This window comes from Gadus chalcogrammus, chromosome 19, assembly GCF_026213295.1.
Source record: "Gadus chalcogrammus isolate NIFS_2021 chromosome 19, NIFS_Gcha_1.0, whole genome shotgun sequence".
NCBI lineage: Eukaryota > Metazoa > Chordata > Actinopteri > Gadiformes > Gadidae > Gadus > Gadus chalcogrammus.
Window position 1 is genome coordinate 16,677,912 of NC_079430.1, and position 18,842 is coordinate 16,696,753.

The 18,842-nt window shown below is 44.4% G+C and overlaps 2 protein-coding genes across 2 annotated transcripts; one reads left to right on the forward strand and one right to left on the reverse strand.

Annotated features, from left to right (window-relative positions):
- The first annotated feature begins 3,368 nt into the window (after window positions 1-3,368).
- Window positions 3,369-11,832, forward strand: LOC130372689 (uncharacterized). Its single transcript, XM_056578820.1, has 9 exons — window positions 3,369-3,453; window positions 4,397-4,526; window positions 5,147-5,451; window positions 7,938-8,100; window positions 8,894-8,995; window positions 9,415-9,610; window positions 10,136-10,250; window positions 10,526-10,691; window positions 11,054-11,832. The coding sequence occupies exons 2-9, from the start codon at window positions 4,398-4,400 to the stop codon at window positions 11,231-11,233; spliced, it is 1,356 nt and encodes a 451-aa protein (XP_056434795.1). The 5' UTR covers window positions 3,369-3,453; window position 4,397; the 3' UTR covers window positions 11,234-11,832.
- A 1,110-nt stretch (window positions 11,833-12,942) lies between these two features.
- On the reverse strand, window positions 12,943-14,810 carry LOC130372881 (zinc finger protein 768-like). The gene is made up of 2 exons (XM_056579042.1): window positions 14,660-14,810; window positions 12,943-13,820 (listed from the first exon to the last, which is right to left on the reverse strand). Exons 1-2 carry the CDS (start codon window positions 14,808-14,810, stop codon window positions 12,943-12,945), a joined length of 1,029 nt encoding a protein of 342 aa, XP_056435017.1.
- Between the last annotated feature and the right edge of the window lie 4,032 nt (window positions 14,811-18,842).

An 18,842-nucleotide genomic window follows, 5' to 3' on the forward strand; every position in this document is an offset into this window, starting at 1 on the left:
TATTTTAAATTAATTATGTTTTCATAGTTTATCTGTAGTACCAGCTAAATTGAAAATTGTCATTCTTGGCATTAGACATTTTTTGCATATGATTACTTATTTGCTAGTTACTCACTTACTTACTGGTAGCCTAGCATTAGCCTAAATTTACTAAAGACAGGACCAAATAGCTCACGTGGAAAAGATCAGATCTATAGGCCTCCCAGCTAGAGTTAATGTTGTTTCATTACTTCTGTGACATGATCGAATCTGGTAGATCAGTGGACTAGAGCCAGATATGTGGTCGTTTTTTAAAGAAATTCCCTGGCTGTTTTTATTTGCTTTCTTAAGAAGCTATCTATATGTAGGGCCTGCAACAAGCGAGAGAATAGAAGTGGCCTGGGTAAAATTTGATAATTTATAACATTGATTTCTGTATCAGATGCCGTAATCGTAGTCTATATGAAATATATTTTGATATATATTAAATTACATGTTACTGGTAGTATTTAAGCCCTATAGACCTACAGAGAGCATACGGAATTAGATCATGTTCATATATGACACAGAAACAACAGTAACTGGTCAAATGGTCAGATCAAAACATAATTACACGTTTTCTTCATCACAAGATTCTGTCAACAAGTATCACCCAAAAGATATCGGGCGGGGGTTGTATGTGTTAGATGCGGCGGAATAAAAATTTACCTCCAGATAAATGTATGAGTATAATCAAGATTACAATGTTTGATCAGCTGAAGGGAATCCAAGCTAACTCAAGAGCCGGCAGTACTTCGGCAGCTGAGTACAGGGACTTCCGGCTCCTTATCTTCTAGGAACTTGGCCCTAAGCAGTGACACATAACCTTAGGGTGGCTGATCTTGTCCACAACGTCATACATTCACAAACCATCTGTCATCGCTGCCTGTCTAAATGTAACGCCCCGTAGAACGTGTTCATCTGATAAGAAAGAGGATGGATGTTAATGAATGAACGGTGTGTACGCTTGCGCGTGTTTGTGTGTGTGTGTGTGTGTGTGTGTGTGTGTGTGTGTGTGTGTGTGTGTGTGTGTGTGTGTGTGTGTGTTCGGGCGTAAGAGAAGCAGGATGAATGGCTGAATGTTAGATTAATGTAAAAATCAACCTTGGTAGTGGTGGTGGTTCATAACACAGGTAGCTGGGCTGGGCTGATGTGGAGACGTGTCAGTTCTAAGTGTCTCCACATCAGTGAGCCGAAACAGGGAGCTGTGGTCATAGCTACGTCTCCGGACGACTAGAGTATAGCGTGAGAAGTGGTGGGCTCCATGTTGTCTTTATTAACGGCTCTAATACTCCAGATTTTAATCATGCATTAAAGAGGTCTAGAGAGAGGGAAGAAATGGCACTGAAACTCTACTATTCAATCATCAGGAAATGCATCGTGAGCCTGTTTCCAACTCAGACGGTTACAATCACTTGTAAGGCCTGGTTTGGTTTTGTGTGTTCCATCCGCATGAATCAGTCGTCTCCATATTGACTCTAGTTAAGTAAACATGCAACATGTTAGCAGGAGAGATATTTTCTTTGACAGAGAATAATTTGTTTGTTTTTAGAGAGATATGTTCATAATATTCACAGAGAGACCAACAAAATATTTGTTGTTATATTAGTAGAGGCGCTACTGTTAAATATAGTACTTAATGACCACCTTTTATGGTTAAAAAACAAGACAAACTAAAGAGTGTTATTGTGCTTATGGTAGCTTTGAAGGCAGGTGGCCATCTTGTAAGTTATTTTATTTAAGTGAATTATCCCTCAGCCATTGGAGGGATTCTATTTCTATTGTTTTGGAGGGATTTTGTTTTGATTAATTTGGGAGGATTCTATTGTGATTCCTTGGGAGGTGTCTTGGGGTTGCTAAGCGACACTATTCCAAACTCTGGAAACTTCAGTGACAACATGACCTATTCCTCTTCCTTTATCTTCTTGGAAAACACTTTCTTGTTCTGTTAATTTATTCATTTCATTTTTTAGATTCTAGAAAGGGAAATAATACAAATTGAATAAATCTGAATATTAATCAATCACCTTTTCTACTCGTATTTTCAATAAAAAGTTAAATGAAAAACCAAACAAAAAGTTGATTTGTAAATAGTCGATGTACAGTTTGTATCTGTAACTCGTCAGTCTGTCTTTGGTGACAGAGTCTGTCTTGCTTATAACGCACGCTACCAGTAAATAAAAAAGGAAAAAGTATATTTAGACTGTATGGTCAATTGAAAGCAAATTTTAAATTAATCTCTGATGTATATTCCTGTAACATTGCATTTTTATCTGAGGAATGATGTTATTAAAACATTGCAAATAAATTACATTTCCTACAGCTGGGTTCTTTTTTTATGCTCTCCTTCTTAATAATTTGGTCGAATTGACAATTCAGTATGGCTTTTAGTCCTGCTTTGGCCCATCTGCAAACTGCAGCCTCACTGCTAGACACCACTGCTTTAATTTAATCAGTAGCCTAACTATGTTCTCACTAGTCTCTCCCTAGTTTTATTTCAAACCACGAAAAGAAGAAGTGAACACTTCTGCTTTTGTATTTAGAAGAAGTGTTTACTTTCACTTTAAATAGTTTGAACTAAGGCATGGCATCATGAATTCCACATAAGGAAATAAAGTAATAGAATGGTAAATTTGCTATTCATTACCGTGTTATCTTAACTCCCTATAAATATGTATGTATGTATTAAAATGTTTGATACGTTGTCAATGCCTGGGATGTAAACAGTAAAAGTACATCATTTATAGAGCGCTTTTTGTTTAACTGATTTCTCAATGCAAAACAGGTGTGCCCCCCCACCCCCACCTGGAGTCCAATCTCTAGGTCTGGGGCCGCTTCAGTCATCAGCCACACACACTCATTCATACACATCTATGCACCGACAGTAGCCAACTCTTGGGAGGTGTGTTTCCGGTGTCATGGTCAGGATCAACTCGACATTGATCAGGGAGGAGCTGGGAGTTGACACCTATCCATCACTAACTCATAGTGAGCCCTTAACAAGAAGCTCCAAGACGCTGCTGATCAACGCGTTCCGTGAGCACCGCAGCGATGGGAGCCTTTCAACCTAAGTTGTTGTCTCCATTATGTTGTTCCATTTTCTCTCGTTTTCTTTATTAGCATTCTTCTTCTTGCTATTGATCGTATTCATTTTTGTAGTACTTGCTGTGTACTCAGCGTAGTGCAGTGAAGTAAGTTGGTAAACACTGCGCGTGAGCTCCAGCTGTTCGTGGGGTTCCCTCACGCAACTGGGGCTGCTCGCCATCGTTCCGCAGGCGGAGCGATGGGGAGGAGCTGGGCGTTGAACAGGATAACAGGATATCCACAGCAGAGCTGTGGTTAGTCGGTTAGTCTGAATGAGGGTTTAGCCAGGATAGACAATCTATGAGCACAGAGTCAATTCAACGTAGGCTATAAACTATACAAGAGTCAAAGGTGAGTGAAACCTCTCAATTTTGGTGTGGTGTTTGGTATGTGGTATTTGAGTAGAATTAAAATCACTGCCCAGATAACAACGGTAATTGGAACTATCTTAAATCAACATTTCGTTCTCAACATTAATACATTGAATCAACATCGAACTCTGATGTTGATTCTACATCATTTTGCACCCTTTTTTTTATATTGAAACAAATATATTGAAATCCTGTCCATAGATCAACGGAATTTCAATGGTAGGCTATTTCAATTATCTGGAATATTCAACAATTTTGAAATTTCAACTGAACTAAGGATCAATGGAATTTCAATAGAATTTCAATCATTATTAAGCATAGAAAATGATTGCGAAATTGTAATGCCCTAAATTGAATAAGCATTGATATTTGGGTTACAGGGCGATATTGCCAATGTGTCAAAGTCATTGATTTAGAGTTGACTGGGAAAAGACCATTGTTGAAAAGCCATCGACATACTGTATTATTATATGTCGATGGCTTTTCAACAAGGGTCGTTTCCCATAGTTGACCGGGAAATATGATTGAAAATGCATCGATATAATATAGGCCTATATCTAGTACAATGACTGTTTGCTATCTGGGGAGTAATTTTACCTCTACTCAAATAGCCTACCACATACCAAAAACCGTATAAATAAAAATACTACCTACTTGGATTAACTCATGTCAACAGTGTTTCATTTTAAAATAAGGCCACTAGTTATGTGACTTTCAACACATTATTTTCAAGTACTTTGTGACCGATTTTTCATAAACTGACAGATGAGTAATTATTACTTGATAGGTCATCATATAACATCTATGCGCTTAGCGTTGCTACAAGTAGTGACGTTACTCAATACATTGATTTCCCTGTAGCGGTTGGTATAATTTGCACTGTATTGCATTGTTTATTCAACTCCTCCCTTCTGTGCCGTTAGCATGTTGCCGTGGCGACCGTTGGGGCGGGTCTTCCTGGTTGCGTCACCTCTGATGGGGGTGATTATGCTGGCCCTACACCTGCGATCGCAGTTGGACCGGAGAGCGACGCGTCACGGAAACCACATCAGTGTAGGAGCAATGCATACGTGTTGAGCTGCCGAGCGGTGGAACTAACTAACTAACTTACTAACTAACTTACTTCATGATGTTCCTTATTAGCATCATTGAAATAACCCTTAATGGTGTTAAATAAAAAAAGGATAAGAAACTACGAGAAAAAAAAAACCTACACAATTATAACTGCAAGAAGGCTTCGGCCTGTGGCAATCCATTGTGTCGCTCGGGGTACAACTGGTGCCCTGCTCTAAGTAATGATCAACTACCAGTTGATTAAACCAATAAACTTGGTAGCTGGTGAGTTGATTATTACCCCGAGTGGCCGAAATCACATCTTAACCTCATACAGAACACATATACCTCCTGCTGTACAATTCAGGCATTGTTGACCCAAGCATTTTTTTTTAATGTAAATTCAAACCAGATTTGTAGAGGTTATGAGCTGCCTGCCTTGCATGCAAATTCAATTTCTGGGTACAATCAAATTTGAACAGACTTGTAGGCTATTTCTAGCCTGGTCCTACCACACTCTCGTTGGCCTACTTCATTTCATTTAAATTCAAATTGAGCGGAAGTACTATTTCTGGAGTAAACAGGAAATAATGTATTTCCTTCTGCTCTGCCTGTCATAGGACCAGCAGGCTGCCAACAGGTGCGGCTTCAGGGTGCAGTCCGATGCCTTCACCCGGGTAGCGGGCTCCAAGACGCTGCTGATCAACGCGTTCCGTGAGCACCGCACGGCCAACGCGAGCGTTCGGCTAATCGCCATCGTTCCGCAGGCGGAGCGCGCGCTGTCGAGTCGCTGTGTGTTTTGCTGCAGAGAGCGAGGAGAGGTGGTTACCGTGGCAGCCAAGCGCACCACTCACCCGTCCAACTACTTTTTTTCATACGGGACGGGAGACTTCCTGTGCCCGACGCCCTCTGGCTGCCAGCCCAGGTAGGCTTTACAGAGTGGAAGCATCGCACCTATTTTACTGTTTGGGTGAAGCCACTTTGCACCCCAAAATAAACTAAAAAGAGGGGTTGGCTGTTGGTGCCCAAGTTCTTCATTTGAAGTACGTTTTTAAGTGGTTTAAATAGGAAACGTAAAGGTCTGTTATTTTGTAATTTTAAGTGAGAACTGATTTGATCACTTTAATGTTCAATGAAAATGTTTCATTATTACCAAAGAGACCTTAGGAATGAGGTAGGACAAAGGAAGTCTTTGTTGGCCTAGGTGGTTTCCGAGACCAGCCCATCTTAATTAAACATGTCTGAATAATAATAATAATAATAATACATTTAATTTATAATATTTAGATATATTAGATATATTAGATATATTTGTTAGATATATTTAGAATCACGGCCTGAACCAACGCAAACAATCTGATATGCTTTAGCCTTGAACAATTTAATAGCACGCCACTTGTGTTTACACAAGTGTTAAGCACAGTGTCTGGTTGGTTCTAGACACATTTTACTAGGGGGGCCAAGGAGGGGCCAGTGATTAACCAGAGGGGCACAAAAAAGAGGCAAAAAATTATATTTAAGACTATAAACTTTATTTTACTTTAAGATCGAGAGAGAGAGTTTATAACTTCAGTCTGTATTTTTCTTTCAAACTATCTTAAATTGATGGAGCTTGCCCTAAATCAACAAACTCTAATAAACATTTGTTTTGTACAAGCGTGCAAGAGAGGTAGGGCCATAAAAAATGAAAAATAAAAAAATACATACAATGTGTCAAGGGTCACTGAGCGCTTGGACACCGGGGTTGTGTTTGTAATCCACAGACTGTTTATTTCGGTCCCCAGCAGTTCAACTCAACACAAGTCTTTGAACATAAATTATACTCCGCTCCAAGCGGTCACAGGGTGCGTTCCTGGCGATCTCGGATAGCGATCGTCTCTCACTCTCGGCTCCCCATTCCTCCGACTACGAGACAAAGCAAGCACGTAAATACACATTCTTGATTGTAGTCTAGGTGCTGAGAAAGTTTTGTATGCACTTCATTTAGCGAAGATTATCTCAACTGTTATAGACTAATATGACCCCAGTGAACAACGTGGGATGTGTGAAAAAATCACACAAGGGAATGGGACTTTTTTTTCCTTTATATATATCTTCATACATTTCTACCAGATTAATCTACATAGGCTACTAACAGAAATACTTTTTGTATTACACTCTGTCTATAAAATTAAATAAAATATGCAAAAAATTAGGCAATATCTCATTAAAAAAGCGTATTAGAGTACCATATTAAGCGCTACATAAATTGTATTTATTATTATTATTATTATTATTATTAAATGTATTATTATTATTAAATATGCGTACATGCCTAATTTGCATTTTTTTTTGAGAGAGAAAGTGTACTGCTTTAGCCTAGACCTATAGTCTCGCAAAGCCAGACCAAACTACAGCAAGTAGAATGCCCAGTAGTAGCCTAGACCTAGCAAGGATACGGATATTTGGATGCTTCTGCTTCGATGAGTTTGCTTGGATATGAGCAATGTTTCTAAATATATCGAGATCAGACATTAACAAACTTAATTTCATCATCAGTGTGAGGAACTACAGTAACACGGTTATGTGCAAGAACAACAAGTCACTTACGAAATTAAATCGTTTTGCTTAGCCTCGACTCTGGAGCTCGCAACTGGAGAAATCGTACGGCGCCTTTCTCCAATAGTAGTCGCTGCGCTCTCATTCACCGAGCAGCAGCCGTGTTTGGGTGCGCCGCTCTACTTAACCCGTGTAGAACGATGCGTCGCATTAGTTCCCTAAAATTAGTAAAATCCTAATTGTTTTATTTGGTCAGCACGGGGGGGGGGGGCACAGGGGGGGGCAGGGACATGTCCCGTAGGCCCCCGTGTAGAACCGTCATTGGTTAAGCATCTCACTGCATGGGAAAGACGGCTAACTAAGATAGCTGGATTAAAAGTCAACGTCACAAAGCCATTCATAAATATACATTTTAGTCACGTATGGGTCAAATTTTTGCCTGTTTTTCACCTTTTTGTTTTTTTAAAGCTGACATATTATACCACCAGTTGTGAGTGTGATTAGCGTAGGGTGACCAGATTTGAGTTTGTGAAAAAGAGGACACTTCGTCCTCCCCCCCGGACGCCCCGGACGGGACGTAAAAAGTGGACATGTCCGGGGAAAAGAGGACGTTTGGTCAGCCTAGATTAGCGTCACAAGCCATTTTGAATACTTGCTTCTTCTGACATCACAAGTGGGCGTATCCACCAAGATATATGACGGATAGATGAGCAACGTTTTGACTGATCTATCCAGGGTATGTCTAGGTGGCCACGCCCACTTGTGACGTCGGAAGAGGTAGATTTTAAAAACGGCTTGTAGCGGCTGTAACACTCACACCTGGCGGTATAATATGTCACCTTTAATGTTGGGGGGGGGCGAACGATTTCCCAGGTACGTCGGGCTGGTGTCGGAGGACGGCGAGGACCTCTCCGACCTCACCCTCCTGCCCGTCCTGAACCGGCGCGCCCCAGAGCGCTCCCGGATGCCCCTGAACTTCACGCTCTGCATGCCCAGCCTGTTCAACCACTACGACAACGTGCTGCAGTTCGTCCAGGTGTGGACACTCATCTGCAGCATGGCTATGCACTCTTAGCCCCCTCCCACCCACCCCCCCCCCCCCCCCCCCGGCTCTCTTGAAAACATAGCTGTGGGAAAGAAATAACTACCACTAAAAGTTTCTATTTTTGAAATTGATTACAATTAGTGGCCTCTAGTGGTGAGGTTGCAGATTGCAACCTGCCCCCCCCCCTGTCCCCTCCCAAGTACTATGGTGGCCTTTACTGACCTGTATTGTGTAATGGTGCGGTCAGAACAAAAGCAAACTGTAAACTTTTCTGGTGCCAAAAGTTAAAACCCATGAAAATGTTAGGGTTTTTAACTCATTTAGCATTTTTATACCGGACTTCAGGAACTGAACACTGATAAGCTGTCACGTCACATCATCGTCAAGTTCATTCTGCTAGATGCCATGGAATCCTATACCCTGGCATAAAAAAATGTTTAACTATGACTTGAAGGATGTGAGGTTGCAGTGAGGAGCAAAAAGCCAATTGACAGTGGAACCGAGGTCCCGATAACTTCCGTACGCTTGTTGTTATCTAAATCTATGGAAGACCAGTCTTTAAGTATCTGTCAGAAGTCTAACACTTGCAACATAAGTCCTGAGAACTTATCCCTGTTATGACGGCTGTAAAGACCAGCAGAAACAAGTAGTCTAAGAGGACCTGGTCAAACGAAAACTAATACAATATGAATTCTGCTCCGAGGTTAAAGTTGTCAATTAAAGAAAATTACATTTATTATTTGATTGGAAATTGAAAGAAGAGTATGCTTGTGTGTTTGTGCAGGCGATGGAGCTCTACCAGCTGCTAGGTATCCAAAAGGCCTTCCTATACAAGACGAGCTGCTCCGCTACCATGGAAACGGTGCTTCAGTACTACTCCGGCAAAGTATGCGGACGAGCTAAGAGTCGTCTAAGAGTCTTGGGGTTGCACTACATCACAAGGGACAGAGGAAAACATTAACATTAGAGAGAATATAGAACACCGCAAGAACACCTTTTTATGACTGTGTTTTCTGGTTTTGGTGTCCACACCATGTACCTGACCTTTGACCTAATGAGCAAGGTCAAAGGTCAGGTACACCCCCCCCCCCCCCCCCTTCCCAGCCACCTGGGGAGGGTCATAATAATAACATTGTCATAGCCCGTATTCCTATCCTCTCTTAACGTTTCATGTGCCGTGTTTGAATTGGCCCACTTATCCCCTATATATAGTCCACTCTTTCGGATGACACCATGTAAGTGTAAACCTACTTCCACACTGCAGCCCACAAAAGACCCCCAAAACATGATCACATTCTTGCACAGGTGGGTTTTCTTCAGGTGTTGCCCTGGCCAATCAGCTCCCACTTGAAACCTTCCTCCAGCTGGCTTCCGTCGACTTCGCCCGGGGATATCCACTACTACGGCCAGATCCCCGCCAACAACGACTGTCTCTACAGGAACATGCACCAGTCCCGATACGTCCTCATGCACGACCCAGATGAGGTGATCGTACCCACCGGTAGGTCGGCTCTGGCCTCAATAGAGGCCAATACTCAATGTTAAAGTGTGCGCTTCGAGATGAATGTCTATCTGGCCTTTGCTGTGCATCCGTTGATTACCAAATTTTGGCGCAGCCTTAAATATTGGCAATTTGATTAAATGACTTGGTGATTGTGGTCTTGGATGTTAATGCAGACTTCTCCTAATTTTTAACGTGGTTTTTCAGTCTATTTACGATAACTGTTTTGATTGCTCTGTCTATTTAAATTCTGTGAACCTAGGCAATCCTTGACCGTCATGAACGGAAACTCCCTCCACAGAGCACTGACTAGGCGGAGCATTTTGACATTTCTGGAAAAGGCTTTAACCAGGTTCAGGATGTGACCTGAGATTGGGATGGTCTCATGAGACTAGGTTTTCCAAAGTGGCTTTTAAGGATGAGGTCTCTGGTGTCGCTCGGGGTTCAGGGAGGCCTGACTGAGAGTGAGTGACGTTGAGAATGATGATGATAATGATGATAATAATGATGAGAATCGTTTGACAGGCAACGTGTCTTTTCAAACGTTGATGTCTGATCTGGAGAAAGCCCATGGCGAGAACGTCAACTTCTACTTTCCCAACAACATTTTCCGTCTGGAGGAAAAGGAGGAAAACAGCAAGTATGTGTTTCAGTTGCAAGATAACAAAAAAGGTCCCAAAAAACCTAGTCCCAAACTTTTCCCTCGATCCACATCCCAATCCCAAACTTTTCCCTCGCTCCACATCCCATTCCCAAACTTTTCCCATGTTCCACATCCCATTCCCAAACTTTTCCTATGTTCCACAACACAGTCCCAAACATTTCCCTCGTTCCACATCACAGTCCCAACCTTTTCCTTCGATAGGGCTAGCCCTAAGCCCTAAGCCCTAACCCTGACCCGTCCCTCCTCTGCAGGTATGACCTTCCGGAGTGGAAGCACCTTCCCGGCACCAACTTCCTGTTGCACACGCTGAGGGAGACGGACGGGGCGGGCGGGAAGCTGGTCCTGGATCCACGCAGCGTCCTCCAGATGGAGGTCCACGCCGTCCAGGCACACTTCAACAAAGGCCGCACAGAGACGGTCAGCGGTTCACACTGTCCCACACGCGGTCCATTCATCCATACGTCTTCTGATCCATAGTTTGTTCACAATTAGATGAACATCGAATGTCATCGATGATTGGCAAGTGGGGAAAATGCACATTGCAAGTTAGCTGAGGAGTCTTGTCTTTCACGCAGTCTTAAAAAAAAGGAATTCACTTTTGAAATGTAACACGAAATGTAACACAAGATGATCGTACAAACCATAACACGTTTTCTGTTCAATTGGCTCAACGTTTCAGCGCGAATAAGCGATACCGTCGATCAGATGAATAACATTAGAGGTGACATAATAATCACACCTTGTGGTATAATATGTCCCCTTTAACGCCCTCGCTGCAGATTGGTTCAGAGCAGGCCCTCCTCCACCACGTCCGCCGGAGGAAGAACAGCCAGCAGAAGAGTGACCTGGTCCGGGAAGAGGGGCTGCTGAAGATGGCTCCGGCTCTAGTCCAACGGGTCAACCGCGCCCTGAGCAGCATGGGTCTCCTCAACACCTCCCACGGCCCGGCACCCCACTGATGCTCATCGTCTGACGACACCCCCAAACGTACATTTTCGATCCTCTGTGAGCTGTGGATGACGGATAAGATCCCCCCCCCCCCGGTGGAACAACGGCACTGACGCAAGCGAGAAGAGATGCCCCTCTCTTGTCCCTCTCTCGCCAAATTCGGCGGGTGGCGAGCCTCCGGCTGCAGGCGTTCTCTACCTGGGGGGATCAGAACAGCGGGGGCAGCGGTTCATCAGCCGCCCACGACAGAGTGGTACCCTACACTGCCGAGACACCTCCTCCACCGGCATAACTTGACTACACCTCTCACACAACGACTACAACTATAGCTAGTTTGGCTCGTTCGGCTAGTACAATCTATTGACCCATGATAGCAAGGATTAGAGATGCTCCGATAGATCGGACGCCTGTCAGGATCGGCAGCTATTGGCCGGTCACGTGACGTAAATTACTCGTGCAGTTTTTTTCCCCCCTGCATGCGGCGCGCTCGGAACTTGCCAGCGGCAGCATTAGTTCTCCCGTCTACAACATTGTGCTGCACTGCCAGGATTACAAGGGGGCGCTGTAAAGTTGGCAAAGGAGGCGGTTTTACGTTCAGGGTCGTTTACTGAGAACTGCCGACTGAGTCACAGTCGGCAGAGGCTTTGGTGACCGCATTAACGCCTCGTGCCCACTGCCTCCGTCCGTTGACTGATCCCCATTGACTTTGAATGGGGACGGACGCGAAATGCATTGTGGAATCGTGCGCTGAAGGCTGTCAAAAAGTTGAAAGATTTTCAACTTTTTCGGCAGCGACGGATCCGTCATCCAATCAGATCGCGTATGCAAATGTGTGCAATGTCTCGGGCTCTGGTGACCCCGGAAAGCTCCCCCATCCGTCAGCCACGCCTTCCGACGTCCTTTGACTGACGGTGCAGTGGGCATGAGGCGTTAGCTGTATGTTTCAGTCAAGGGGGATCCAAAGAGGAGTATCAGAACCAAAAATGGTGCTTGTTGCCTATCCAGATTATAGATAAAATATATGTCAGATTCCCATTCCCCTTCCATTCTGTGATCGCCAGTGATCGGCAATCGGCAGATCTTGTTTTTGGTAATCGGTGATCGGAGCATCTCTAGCTAGTACTATCTGTAAGAGCCATTTTCCTGTTTTCCATAACCCTAACCCTGGGGTTAAGGTTAGGGTTTTATACCTTTTTATACCTGTGGGGGCACAGGTATAAAGGGTACGTCATTTGGGTTACCTCGGTTGTTTGACCCCGGAAGGGCATACGGTTTTTGACTGCTAGAAGCACCATATTTACAGTTGTTATGTTTCTGAGGATCTATATGAATGTATTCCGTATTCACATGCAATAGGTGTCATGGTGAGGAAATAAACGAGTTGCAAACCGGAGACGATCGCACGGATCATTCATTGCTTCACGCAGCTGCATAGTACAAACGTTTGGGAAACATCAACACAGCGGGTCAACAAGGTCAGCCAGGGGTCAAACCACACAGAGCATACGTATTGGATGTGGCTCCTATACTATCTATTGAATTCTCAGGAAGTTTCTCAGGAAGTTCTAAGCTTGTACCACAAAAAGGGGTGAAAAGTATTCATGCATACAATTTTTATTTCACCTCTTTGTACATACAAAAATAAAACATATACTTTTGCACCCCATCGCGCGTCATCGTTCACATTATATTACCACAGCGCGATCGTACCACCACGGTGTCACCTCAGGAGCTGGTGAGTGGCCATGTGCTTCTTCAGGTTCCCGTTCTGGGAGAAGTCCTTGCCGCACCGCGGGCAGCGGTGGGGCTTGACCCCGTTGTGGCTCAGCGTGTGGCGCTTGATGCAGCTGGCGGTGAAGAAGCGCTTGGGGCACAGCGCGCAGGGGAACGGCCGCTCCCCCGAGTGCAGGCGGCCGTGGACCGCCAGGTGGCTCTTGGTGTAGAAGCTCACGGGGCAGAGGGCGCAGCGGAACGCCCGCCCCCTCTGGTGCACCCGCTGGTGCTGGTAGTACCCCGACTTGCTGCCGAAGCGCCTCTCGCAGGGCAGGCAGCGGTAGCGCAGCGCGTGCAGCTCCAGGTGCGTCGTCAGCTGCTCGCGGAGGGGGAAGGTCTTGTCGCAGAGCGGGCACCGCGTCTCCTCGTCAGCCCCCCCCCGCGGGGCCCTCGGGGGCCCGTCCTCTCCCTCGGGCCCTGCGGGGGGGGGGAGGGAAGTCGGCATCTCCTCCCCGGCCACCCTCTCTCCAATACCCTCGCCCTCGGCACCTTTTCTCCTCTTCCTCGTCTCAGCGGACGCGTGCACTTGCTGCAGCGCGTCGCCATTCCCATTCCTCCGTCCCCTCTTCCGGTGCCTTCCGTCCACAGCTCTACTCCGGCACTCGGGCGGCCCTCGGCCCCGTGAAGGCGCCTGTCCCACGCCAGGTTCTGTAGTGGGAGGTAGGTGGGGTGGTTGAGTGGCGGAGGCGTGGGGTGCTGGCGGTTTGGGGGGGTTGGGCTGTAGGGGGGCGGTGGGGGTGGGAGAGGCACTGCTCTGGTGGAGGTGCGTCTTCGAGGCCGGCTGAGCCACGACGGGCCGCCGGCGAGGGGAGGACAGCCCGCTGCCTGGGGGGGGGGGGGGAGTAGAGCAGCCGAGAGTGAGGGGAGCATTCGTGACAGCGCATGTCAACGGATACTGCGAGCGAAGATATTGTACACATAGAAGAATATATTAAAACAGAGGAATGTACATCGTTGAGGGTTGGTGTGAGAAGCACAAGATCGTGTGTGTGTGTGTGTGTGTGTGTGTGTGTGTGTGTGTGTGTGTGTGTGTGTGTGTGTGTGTGTGTGTGTGTGTGTGTGTGTGTGTGTGTGTGTGTGTGTGTGTGTGTGTGTGTGTGTGTGTGTGTGTGATGGTTCAAGCTGTCTCATCTTGCCCGAGAGTGATTAGACTCAATGCCAGCCTGGGGGTCATTGAGTAATCGAAGCATACAGGTTAAACCAGCCATCCGCACACACCTTTGGGGAGATCTCCCTTCCTCCATCAAACTACAAACTCAACGTCAACCCCTGTCCCTGGTCATCAGAGAGGACAGTACAGCCACGTAATGCGCCAAGGGAAGACTTATACAGTCATTCATAGATATATCATTTAATTACAGAAAAAGGTATCACAACAAAAAAAGTACAGGAACCCACAGGAAGAGACAGAAGGCGACAACAAGAAAGACAACAGACTTTAAAATAACTCATTCTCCCCACTGTCTTCAGTCGAAAATAAAAAAGCTCATCGAAAATCGTATTTTCAAGGGCTTATAAGCCCCCCCTACCCCTGACAATTGGGACAATGCTACCCTGCGCGTGAACGCGCAAAAATGAGGGTTAGGGGTGAGGCCGGAGTTTTATGTGAAGGGGTGAATTGGGAATCAGCATTAAGCTCATGTCTGCGCCAAGCCACGTCTCACCTGATGCTTTTGTGGGCAAAAACTCCTCGGTGTGTCCCACGGAGCTGTCCCAGGAGTCCTCATCTATCACCACGAGGTCAGAGTCACTGCCGTGCTGCGCTTCCCAAAGATAGACCGCAGGGGCTTTGGGAGGGAGCGATAGCCTGGCCATGACTTCCTCCACGCGCAGCGACTCCGAGGGAGTCAAGATGATCAGCAGTGTTCACAATGAACACACACTACCATTGAATGAACACACACTACTATTCAATCAGTGTTGCGTATTAAGACAAACGCTTGGCCAGCAGATCCATTCACTCACAGGTAGAAATAAAAAATCATTCTTAAAGTGGATGCTGCACGCTGAACATGTTATATAAGACAAGATGGTACTTGAACAGGACATGTGGTTGCCACAGCAGCGATACAACATGAAACAAAATGACAATGTATAAGGAAAACAATGCTACGATTTATAAGAGGAAGGAAATAGACAAACAGAAATAAAGAGAAAAACAAATAGGCAGTCATGAGTTCAATATGGATAAGAAGAACCCATATTATTCTCCTCTGGTTTTGTCTTGGTCTCGTGGTAGAGTTAGGATGCATATTATATTCTTTACAGCTATTATTGTAGGCCCTGGTTCTTTAAAGATCTGATCTATGTCGTGTTTATTACGAGAAGCACGAGGAAATATAAAATATAATAATCGCTTATATCTTTCATTATATGAGCAACCGTAGCAGACATATGTAGCCTACTTTATTAATCCCAGAGAGGAAATGAAGGCGCTACATCAGCACACATAAAAAACAAGTTATATTAAAGTAAGAGACTATATAATATTCAAACGCCTATCATGAAATGCACATTTACATACAAGTTAGTTGACCCGAAGAAGACAACCCCAGCGATATTAGGGATTTTGTTGAATTGGCACACGGCCTGTTATTATCATTTTTATCACTGATACCATTAAAAGAATAAAATAATACCCTCATTAACATTACAACATTTTTTGGGGTGAGGGTCCCCCATCCCAACATAAGACCTGGCTTAAATAATCTTCATTCCCTACCTCGTCAATAGACAACGGAATCATTAAGTCACGCACCGACGCTGCTTGCCATAATTTTCATCATAACAGACATAACGTAATGGTCCCAGGGAGAAACTAGTGACCAAGGTTTTCGTTTAGCAGTTGGAACCAAATTTCCTGGTACATTATGTTTTTTCCTTGACGATCCGCCTAGTTGTCTCACACACCTGTCCCACAGGTGACATCTGGTGGAAGACGAATATCAATACAATAAAACCCCTGAAGCTGATTGGCCCATACTTGTAGTCAGTGTGGAGAACCGTAGGAACTGATCGCGCAGACGTCTCCGTCCAGCCCCCATTGTATGCGTCCACGTGGTTGACTTAAAGCAGTCCGTAGGAAGCGGGTATAAACGCATAATGGAACTCATGAGGTAAGCATTGGGCTGTATGCCTGGCTAAATGTCAGCAGCATCAACAGACATTCATAATTATCAGGGACTGCCAGTCAAAGCCATTCGAGTTTGTAGTGGTGCGTTCTCAACATGCCCAATCATTGACAGCAGTAGAGAGCGACCTCTAGCGGAAAAATACGGTACTGTCTCAAGTTAGAACTTGGTATGATATAGCATAGGTTAGGTTGACTTTTCAACCTAACCTAGGATAGGTTGACTTTTCAACCTAGGTTGAAAAGTCTCATAGACTCTAAAAGCACTAAGATTTTTTTAGTGACTTTTTAACCTTGCTAGGTCCAATCCACATTGTATACTGTTACTTTATAATTAAAAGATTACAAGTCTTCCTCTTCAGCTAAAAAGTTGTTCTGTAGGTTGACAACTTGTAGAAATAGGATTTTATAATATTTCATAGAAAAACCTCACTGTTTACATCCTGAGCACACCACTGGCAGCGTCACATCCATCAATAAGATATGGTCCTCACAGGCAGATTAGGATCCCAACCAAATAAAGGAGGACCTAATAGGGGTGTATCAAACATGGAGTGGCATACAACTTACAAGGGAGTAGCCTAGTTGCCCCCTTCCCCAACACCCGCGAAGGCCACGGAGAACCCTTCCAAAACGAGACTTTCCTTACGTTTTTTTTAATTGAATTTACAATATTTCCAAAAATATATAAGCAATAATAAACAATAAAATAAAACTATGAAACAAGTTGACAGTTACAATCAAGTAATATTAACAAACAATGAAAACCACAAATGTTCAGAAACTGTCTTAGCACTTGCCTCACCCGATCGAAAAGGGGTGACAAGAAGAAAAACGTATCTAATCTCATCCCTTCTCCCTAAATGATGGATCAATAATAGTTTAACAGCTTCCTTATCACTTATACCAAATTTTAAATATCAAAACTAAACATTAGTTATCAATAGTTTAAATTCATGCCAGATTGCCCCCCCCAAACCAAACCTGAGGGGTCCGGGCGTCTCCTCGTGGCAGCGGCCGTTCCCGTGCAGTCAGAAGCGGAGTGCCTACCCCTACACAAGTTTTACTTTTAAATATATCATCACATAAGTATTTGTCTTTGCAATGTCTGATTTTTAACATTTTTAATCGTACACGATTTTAAAATTGTATGATATCATAGTTTTTTTTACATGATTTTTCACTGCACATGGACTCCAGTAGAGTCACATAACCTGGTTGTTGTTCGTACAGGCCGGTAGCCAGCAGTGTCTCACCTCGACAGCTTCCTCTTCCACACCGAAACCATGAGGGCTCTCTGTCCGGGCACGTTCAGTTCTTCTCCCTCCTGGTGGTCCCATAATCTCACCCTAACTGATAAAGCTTCAGCCTACTGATCACATCTGTATTCAACCTCTCTCTCTCTCTCTCTCTCTCTCTCTCTCTCTCTCTCTCTCTCTCTCACTCACTCACTCACTCACTCACTCACTCACTCACTCACTCTCTCTCTCTCTCTAACTCTCCTCTCCCTCTCTCTCTCTCTCTCTCTCTCTCTCTCTCTCTCTCTCTCTCTCTCTCTCTCTCTCTCTACCTCTCTCTCTCTCTCTCTCTCTCTCTCTCTCTCTCTCTCTCTCTCTCTCTCTCTCTCTCTCGCTCCATCCACCCGCTTAGCATACACTCAGATATGCCACAGTGTAAAGCAAAACACACATGCACTTATACAAATGTAAAGCATGCCATACAGTGACTTTTACACATACAATTGTGTGATAATCTGAACAATCCACACATTTCACTTGTGGATGAGCAACATTTTGTAATAAAAATAGCATTTCCCAACAGTAATTTAATTTAGTTCCTCATTTACAGCCCCATACTATTGTAGTGCAACCGAAGTACTTCTTTAAAGGTTGATTTCCCGTAGCACATTGTATCTGTGTGTGGAATCTTGTGGTTTAAGTCTTTCCTTTCATGAGAAGAATGTCAGGGTTTTCTTTGTCACAAAGTGTGTGTTTACCCTTGGAGCCATGGTGGCACTCTGTCTTACTCGATCCCTTCATTTTCTACAGATCCTGGTTTGTCGCATGTTTCTGGAGAAATGTCTAGCCAAAGACCAACAACAAAAAAAAGTAGGATTAGTAGACATACTAGCAATACGATACAGTGTATTTGTAGTTCATTACATTTGCCTGGTTAAAGCAATTCTATTTTCATGTTCTCTCTTAGTTCAGGTAAAGGTATTTTATGATGGTATTTTTTCTTGGAATTTATTTGATTTGTGTGCCGCATTCAGAATCAAACCACATTATTTACTTGTTTGCTTCATGGTATAAACACAAACCCTGGATCAGCAACACTATATTCTAGTATCAAATAGCAAAGCAGTGCATTCCTGAAAGGAATCTGTCCGGGAATATGATTCAAATCTTTGTGTGTGTGTGTGTGTGTGTGTGTGTGTGTGTGTGTGTGTGTGTGTGTGTGTGTGTGTGTGTGTGTGTGTGTGTGTGTGTGTGCGTGTGCATGTGTGTGTGTGTGTGTGTCTGAGTCTGAAGAGATAACACACCATAATGGCTTTCATTGAAGTATCTCCATGTTCCATATCTCCAGAGTGCCACTGAACCATCAAACCCAGGTACCCGCACACTCTTCTAATCATCTCCACTTAATTCCCCTCCCCCCAAGACAGACAGACACACACACACACACACACACACACACACACACACACACACACACAC